The sequence below is a fragment of the Dipodomys ordii genome, unplaced genomic scaffold (assembly GCF_000151885.1).
Source record: "Dipodomys ordii isolate 6190 unplaced genomic scaffold, Dord_2.0 Scaffold6, whole genome shotgun sequence".
Classification (NCBI taxonomy): domain Eukaryota; kingdom Metazoa; phylum Chordata; class Mammalia; order Rodentia; family Heteromyidae; genus Dipodomys; species Dipodomys ordii.
Genome location: NW_012267222.1, coordinates 19,192,743 through 19,201,341, shown reverse-complemented (window position 1 = coordinate 19,201,341; position 8,599 = coordinate 19,192,743). Strand labels below are relative to the sequence as shown.

Below are 8,599 nucleotides of genomic sequence, written 5' to 3'. Positions count from 1 at the left end.
AAAACCGGAAGTGGCGCTGTAGCTCAAGTGGTAGAGCGCTCACCTTGAGCTGAAGAGCTGAGGGACAGCGCCCAGGCCCAAAGTTCAAGCCCCACGACCGACCAAAAAAAAAAAAAAAGGAAGTCTTGGGTCCAGTTCCCAGAATGACTAGGGAAAAAAAGAAAGAAAAGAAGAAAGGAAGGAAGGAGAGAAGGGAGGGAGAAGAAAACAAAAAACTCTTGCTAAGAAACCAAGAAAGCAAACCTATTCAAAATGGCTACAAAACATAATGATAATCACAGTACCAGTAGAAACTGTAACCAAGAAAGTAATTGCTGCAATTGAAAAATACAAAATGATGAAGGAAGACCTTGAAGAAGTCACAGCAAAAAGTGCAAAGACATCCCATGTTCATGGATGGGCAGAACTCACCCCTGCTAGCCCAGAGGGCCAGCTCTTCCAGATAGATCTCCCACTCTCCAGTTCTCCAGTCTGGCTACACTGATCACACTTCTGGTACCCTGCTGTCTCAGGACCTTTGCACTTGTTGTCCTCTCCCATCCTGTAGGATTCTCTCCTCCCAGATGGCTGCAGGTTCCCCCTCTTGCTCCATTCAGGTCTGTTCAAGTGCTATCATCAACATGATCTCCCCAACAACCCTCTTGTTTAACATGCCCTGACCCTCAGCTGCATCGCTCTGCACAACACCTAGCACACGGCATATGGTGTCTGCCGCTCACTAGTCGTAGGCCCAGAATGTACTAGGTACCCTTTAAGGAGGAAGGTAAGAATATTTGGACTTCTGCCATATAGGGAACCTTTCTGCCAGCCAGGCACAGTTAGAGCTCCAGAGAAATAAAACTGTCTTGGCTCTTCCTCTCTGTGGTTCACGCCAGACCCCACATGCCGGAGGAGAGGGGGTGTCTACAGGGCAGTGAGTCAGCAGAACCACCCAGAATGTGACCCTCAATGCAGTCAACTCCTGCCTGGGGGAAGGGGGACAGGGGGAGGGAAAGAGTGGGGGGCAAGGCAAGCACTGATCTGGATGCCAGGTAAAGGTTTCAGCCAAACTGCACTGGGTTTAGTACACAGAAGCGATCAGAAGGAGCTAAGTGCATATAAGTGCAGTAGCTCATACCCCTAACCTTAGTGACTTTGGAGGCTGAAACCAGGAGGATCGTGGTTTGAGGACAGAAAGTTCTCAGTACCCCAATCTCAACAGAACATGCTGGAGCACCATAGCAAATGCCTGTAATCCCACCACAGTAGAAATAAGGTCTGGGCAAAAAGCAAGATCTTATCTCAAAATCAACCAGAGCAAAAGGATTGGTGGTGGCAATGACTTAACCAGTAGAGCACTAGCTGAGCAAGTGTGAGGCCCTGAGTTCAAACCCAGAAACACCAAAACAATAAAAACAAAACAAAATTTAAAAAAGGTTCTGAGCCAGGTGCCAGTGGCTCACGCCTGTCATCCTGGCTACTCAGGAGGCTGAGATCTGAGGATCATGGTTCAAAGCCAGCTGGAGCAGGAAAGTCCATGAGACTCTTATCTCCAATGAATCACCAGAAAACAAGAGGTGGAGCTGTAGCTCAAAGTGGTAGGGTGCTAGCCTTGTGCAAAAGGAACAGCACCTAGGCCCTGAATTCAGGCCCCATGATGGGAAAGGAAAGAAAAGAAAAGAAAAAGGAAGAAAAGAAAGGCAGGTAGGCAGGCTGGGGATGTGGCTTAGTGGTAGGGTGCTTGCCTAGCATGCATGAAGCCCTGGGTTTGATTCCCCAGTACCACATACACAGAAAAAAGCTGGAAGTGGCACTGTGGCTCAAGTGATAGAGTGTTAGCTTTGAGTAAAAGCAGCTGAGGGACAGTGCCTAGGCTCTGAGTTCAAGCCCCGGGACCAGGGTGGGGGAGGGAGGGAGGGAGAGAGAAAGAAGGAAAGAGAGAGGGGCGAGAAGGAAGGAAGGGAGGGAAGGAGGGAAGGAGGGACAGACCAGCCTGAGCTATGGTGGGTGAGGCAGGGCTGTATGAGAGAGAACTGGAGATAAGGAAGGCAGGGTCAAGGTTGGCCTCCCCTGCCTACCAGAAACACCAGCAGAAGAGATCAGAACAGAGGACTCTGTGGACCCTGAGGCCTAAGCCTTGTGTGGCCTGCGCTAGTCTGGGCTTCAGTGACGCAGGCCATTGATCTCATTTACTCTGAAATGAACAGATGAAAGTGTGACCCAAGGGATAGAGCACCTGCTTTGAAAGTGTAAAGCCCTGAGCTGAAACCTCAGCACCTCCAAAGGGGTTTGAAGAAGAACTGGAGCCCACGGGAGAGCATGGCAGGTGGGTTACCCAGTGCTTTGCAGAACTTCTGTTAAGCTACATGCCTATCACGTGAATGTGCGCACATGAACGGTAAGATTTTTCTACACTAGACACCAGTGACTCACATCTGTCAGCCTAGCGATGCAGGAGGCTGACATCGGGGGATCATGGTTTGGAGCCAGCCCAGGCAGAAAAGTCCATGAGACTCTTATCGCCAATAAACCATCAAAAAGCCAGAAGTGGAGCTGTGGCTCAAGTGGGAGAATGCCCACCTTGAACAAAAAGCTGACCCTGGGTTCAAGCCCCAGAGAAGATTTTTCTGGGTCATAATGTTTCTGGGTCAAGATTTTTCTCTAGTTTTGGCAGTACTGGGATTTGAACACAGGGTTTTGCACTTGCTAAGTAGATCCTCCGTCACTTATGCAGCCCTTACGCCGCACAATGTATTTATTCCTATAGACCCAGCCAAAAAAGTTTGAAAGGTGTGTTTGAGTGCAGTAGTGTATGTCTATAATCCCAGCCTTATGGAGGCTGAGGCAGGAGGAGAGAGAGTTTCAGGCTAGCCTGGGCTACATGGTGAGACCCTATTCCAAAGAAAAAAGAGGTGTGTGTGTGTGTGTGTGTGTGTGTGTGTGTGTGCCAGACCTGGGACTTGAACTCTGGGCCTGGACCCTATCACTGAGTTTTGGGTTTTGTTGCTGTTGTTTTTCAAGGGTAGTACTTTACCAGTTGAGCCACAGCTCTACTTCTAGCTTTTTGGTGATTAACTGGAGATAAGAGTATCACAGACTTTTCTGCCTAAGCTGGCTTTGCACTATCATCCTCAGATCTTAACCTCCCGAGTAGCTAGGATTACAGGTGTGAGCCACAGGCAGCCCATGCACTTCACTTTTAAAGCTTCCAGGAATTCTGTATGTTGTGCAAACCTAAGGTTGGCTTCAGGCTGGGGCTGGGAATTCTGAGAAGGGCTAGCTAGTGCTCCTGGCCACCCAGGAAGCTGCCAAGCACAGAGGAGGTGGACTGGGAAGGGAGCAAAGCTGGCACTGAGGTGGCAGGTGATACCAAGGCCCCCAGGGCCCCGGCTTGGGCGGGGCTGTCCCCTGAGATGGGGCGGCCCCCGGCCCCCTGGCTCTGGGCATCACCCGTCTGGGGTTACTAGGTGCCTCAGCCAAAGTTGCCTGTCTCCCTCAGAGGACTTCAGCCCCTTGATGTCACAGACAGGTTGCCATGGAGACATCAGGTAATGAACCAGCCAGGGTGAAATCACAGGCTGCGCTCAGCCCAGCTGGGACCGAGCCACGTCACCGCCACTGGCAACTGGAAAAACACAGTCTCATGGAGGGTGGAGGCTAGGGGTGAGGGGGGAGAGCTAGCTCGTGCCTTGGTGGCAGACCCCCTCCCAAGAGAGCTGTGGGGACACTCTTTTCTTTCTGAAGGGCTGAGCCCCTTTCTGGGCCTGATCCTACTCCCTCTTCCTCTGACCATAGCAGTGAGGGGCCCCTGGTTGTTATGACAACGAGAAGAGGGCATCTTGACCCTTCAAGGAGAAAGGTACCAATCAGAGGTCCCCTGTGTTCAATCAGAGCACCCCCTCTGTGTGCCAAGGGTGCCTTTTGCCTTCCTGTGCAAGCTTCTCAATCCGATTTATACCCTAAACTCCCCTTTCGGTTCCTTCTGATGTCTAACCTAACCCTGTCTTGCTGCAAAAAGTTTCCATCTTGGTCTCTGCTTGTCCCCAAGGTGCCTCAGGCTGCTCTCACCCACCGCAGGGCCATCCAGATCCCTGAGCTGGTCCATAGGGCTCTGGGTCCCAGCCCTAGTCACCATAGTTATCCATCCCCAGTGTGTCTCCCCAAGAGCAAGGGAGCACACCTGCGGCCCTTTGGGAGCAGAGTTCCAGGCAGAGGGAGGGCAAGGAGGACCAGGTCTTCCCACTCTTCCCCAGTAGCCCAGAGAGGGCAAAGGTCTTACAACTACACAGCACGCTGGGTCCACGGCTGCTTGTACATCCTCACTGGCAGTCCGGCCTCCTCCACACTCCCCAAGCCCCTGGGGCCCTGGGGCACGGGGTCACTGCCACCGCTTCCCAGGCCTGGGCCACTGAGCAGCTGCATGCCAGGCCTGCGTGGAGCTTGGTCCGCACACATCACTGTTGGTCCCTGGCTGAGCCTCACTCCCCAGGCAGGGCCGCGCCTTCCCCTCCCTCCGAGTCTCTTCCTGGAGGATGGAACAGACCCATCAGCCATTGCTCTGTCCTTCCCCAGGCTGGAGCCTGCCCCGGGAGCCCTAAAGAGAGAGGCCATGGCCTGAGGGGAGGTTTGGTCTCTGCCTAGTGACTCAGTGCCCCTGAAGCAGCCCACAGAACTTGACAGAGGCCTCGTTTCCAATGGGCCCAGTGCCCCCCACCCTGGGCATTCACGTCACCTGAGCCATCGCTGGCTGGGATGTCCCTTCCACACCCAGCTCCTTCCGACTCCCTTTGCCATTCTAGGGCCCAATCTCTTTGAACATACTTCTCTAACCTTACTGCCTCCAGGCAGCCTTCCCGGGTTACCCTCAATTGTAGCAGCCCTAATAATAGTGGCCCTAATGGACCAAAGGTGGCCTACAGAAGTCTGCTGTCTGTCCTAGGACTGCTTACCCTCTCTTGTCTCTCACCCTAAGCATTATGACACCTACTTTGCAGATGGGGAAACCGAGGCCCTGAAAGTATCTGAGCTTCCAGAAGGAAATCTTAGCCTACAGTTTCTGCTCTTATGATCCTCAGTGCTTACAGCATTAGAGATTGCCAGGGCCGGCCTGGTCTGGAGGATAGAACTGGGGCAGGAAGTGACAGGCAGAGGCCACGGTACCAAGGGCAGAGGCTGGGCAGCAAGACTTGGAGCTGGAGAGAAGGGGAGGACGTTCAGTTCCTCTCCCTTCCACATCCATTGCCACCATCTGTGGTCCCCAGGCCAAACAAAAGCCCATTGAAAGCCAGGTACTAGTGGCTCATGCCTGTAATCCCAGCTACTCAGGAGGCTGAGATCTGAGGACTGCAGTTTGAAGCCAGCCTCAGTAAAAAAAAGTCTGTGATACTCTTATCTCCAATTAACCACCAAAAAGCCAGAAGTGGAGCTGTAGCTCAACTGGTTAGAGTGCTATCTTTTGAACACAAAAACTCAGGGACAGGATGTAGGACCTGAGTTCAAGTCCCAGGACCAGCCCCCGCCCCCTGCAAAAAAAAAAAAGCCCCTTGAATTATTCCAGAAAATTGTCCTGGAGCTCTGGCCATGCACAGAGACTGAGAGTACCTCTCTGTGTGGGGGGGACACAAGAAAGCAAAGGGCACAGGTTTCCCATTCAGCCCTAAATCCCAAAGGCCTGGATTCCAGTCTGCCTCTGCATTCTCTGGCTGGTGACCTGAGATGAGGCTCTGCCCCTCTCTGAGCCCACTTCCATCCTAGAGTTGAAGCAGAACTAACTAGGTCAGGAGAGCAAAGGCTCAGCCCAGCCTGGCTCGGGGTAAGCTCCCAACAAATGACAGCTTAAAAATAGATAATGAACGCAAAATAGCTCCTGGCTATGACAGCGTTTGGTGCCTTAATCTGGTCCCAATCACATTTCCGCTGGCCTTGGTACAAGTGCCTGCTACCTACCCCTTCCGCAGGCGGGCAGGAGGGGCTCCAAGCTCCCTTTCCAGCCAAGAAGGTCTGGACCTGTGTCCGTGTCTACATGGAAACTAATAATACGAATTACAAATGAGAATAGCTAATGAATAGCTAACGGATGCTGGTGGTATAGCAGATACTGGATGCTTTGCATGAATCAAGCCACTGAATTCCCTATCTGCTTCCCCTCCACACACACACCATCCTATGATTGTGTGTGTATGTGTGTGTGTGTGTCCTAATACAAGGCTTGAACTCAGGGCCTTGTCCTCTCACTTGGCTTTTTTGCTCAAGGCTGACACTCTGCCACTTGATCCACAGATCCACAACCTGCTTTTTGGCAGTTGATTGGAGATAAGCATCTCATGGACTGGCTTCAAACCCCAATCATCAGATCTCAGCCTCCCGAGTAGCTGGGATTACAGGCGTGAGCCACCAGTGCAATCCTATTGGCATCTCAGAAGAGAGGACTGAGGCTCATATACAAGGTTAAGTGGTTGGTAGAGGTCATGCAGCTGGGGGAATGGTAGAGCAGGGATTTGAACCCCTGGTGGCCAGCTCCAGGCAGGCCCAGCCCTCATGGTCTCTCAGTCTACTAGGCAGAAGCAGAAGCTAACTGCTAGATGGAGTCTCCCCACACACACACCCCGTATGGCCTGAAGTTGAGGGTCAGGGAAGTTGTGCTAGGCAGCCCTAGGTAGGTACAGTCTCCAAGTTCCATGTCACACTACTACCAGGTCAAGACTCACAGTCCCCGGCCTTCTCTTCAGACTATGACTAGGGCCCTGGCTCAGACAAGTCCTTGCCACGCAGGGACTGTTATTAACACCTGGTGCAGATGTAGAGAGCAAGTGGGATTCAGGCAGTGGAGCTGAGGGCTCCCTTTGTGGTGTTGAGACTAGGGGACCTAGGTTATGGAGTCAGCATGCCAGGGTTGAAATCCTGGCTTTGCTGTTACCTAGCTATGTGGCCCAGGGAAAAGTCACTGAACTGCATTCTGCCTGTTTCCTCATTTTTGAAATGAAGACTATGATAGTATATAATCTATTAGCTTTCTATACCTAAATTTCTCAGACTAACACCTGGTAAATTGTAAGCACTCAAATAGCATTAGAGATAATTAGAGGAGTGGATGGCCTCTGGTAGGTGGGTCAGTCCCCTCCCCAGCTTCTGGAACATTCTTCTTCTTCTACATATTAGCTTTTCCCTCCACCCAGCTTGCCTGGGTGAATGCTGGGACTTCAGGGGCCCCACCCTCTTAGGAGAGAAACAGACCCACCTAGATCTGGGGTGACACTAAGAAGCCCAAACTGCAGAAGGAAGAGGAGAGAGGCAATATGACCTCAAACAGCCCTGACAAGCTGGATACTGGTGGCTCACACCGGTAATCCTAGTTACTCAGGAAGCTGAGAGGTGAGGATCGCAGTTCAAAGGCTAGTCTGGGCAGGAAAGTCCATGACACTCCTACTTTCACAATTAAAAATAAAAAATCCAGAAGTGGCTCAAGTAGTAGAGCACCAGACATGGAAGGAGCACCAGGTAGGAGACAGAGGACTTAGGTCCTGGCCTTGCAGTGGGACCTGGCAGTCAGCCCTTCCTCTTTGGCCTGTCTTATGCTTGGTGGGTTACAGGTCAGCGCACTTGGGAGTGGGTCCCCTGGCATGGGATGGCCAGGTGAGAGGGAAGGGGAATGGTCCCTAAGGAAGCATCAAGTCCCCACAACCTGAGCTGACCCCACCAGAGGCTGCCCAAAGCCTTTGGGTGTTTCTGACACCACAGATGCTGAGCACTGGGGCCTTCCACAGACCCTCAGCCACTCTAGACACTGCCCTGCCCTCCTGCACAGCCGCAGTCCACTCAGACAGGGTGCTGTGCTGGATTGCTCCTAGTGGACATGGCCTCTTGATGCTCTGGGCACATGGTCTGCATCGTGGTTAAGATCAGCTTAGTGAAGGAGACATCCAAACCGCACACAGCCTGACCCCCTGCTCCTTGCCCTCCACCCAGGACCCCACTTCTGACACCTTCCAGAAAGACATTTCCCAAAATGCCCTTTCTTAGAGAGCAGAGTCCCCCCCCCCCAGAGTCTCTAGAGGACAGGGAAGGGGTGCTCCTCCCTCAGCACTCTTACAATACTGAGGTCCCTGTTAGGATCTGCTCAGCATCCCTGCCCAGGTGGGTTCATCTGTCCACACCTGAGTTAAGCTATTGGGAGTGATAGGCGCGTGGCAGATTGTCCCTCCCCCCACCAAGACCTTGTGGTTGGTGCCAAGCCTTCAGAGCTTGAGCCTGAGCCCACACTCCCAGCCCCAGCCCCGGCCTCACAGTGGGTGAAGAGCCCAAGGTGGAAGGGCTGCCAGGAGATCTCGTTACCAAAATGTTGCTCAGGAGGGAAATCAAGGTCCCCCGTGTCAGGTCCGGCCTCCTGGACGACCTGACCCCCGCCCCCCCCCCAGTCGCTGCGGCTCCTTGGTACCGCCTTGGTGACAGCCAAGGGTACCGGGTCAGAGACAAAGAGAAAGGCCCTGGGATGCGGGGGGGAGGGGGCAACGTTTCTGCCCCTCGCTGTGCCCTAAGGACAGGGATGGAATGAGGAGCTCGGGGTGCGAGGGCGCCGAGGGGCGCCTTCTTCGGGACCTCTGCTTGCCGTGGCGGGGCGTGG

The 8,599-nt window shown here is 53.1% G+C and overlaps 1 protein-coding gene across 1 annotated transcript in view; it reads right to left on the bottom strand.

The window, feature by feature from the left end:
- Positions 1-8,599, bottom strand: part of Fam131c (family with sequence similarity 131, member C) — a 16,706-nt gene that overhangs the window by 7,447 nt on the left and 660 nt on the right. The window contains exon 2 of the mRNA XM_013032746.1: positions 8,263-8,416. Coding sequence (XP_012888200.1) covers positions 8,263-8,416 — 154 coding nt within the window. The remainder of the gene's footprint in view (positions 1-8,262; positions 8,417-8,599) is intronic.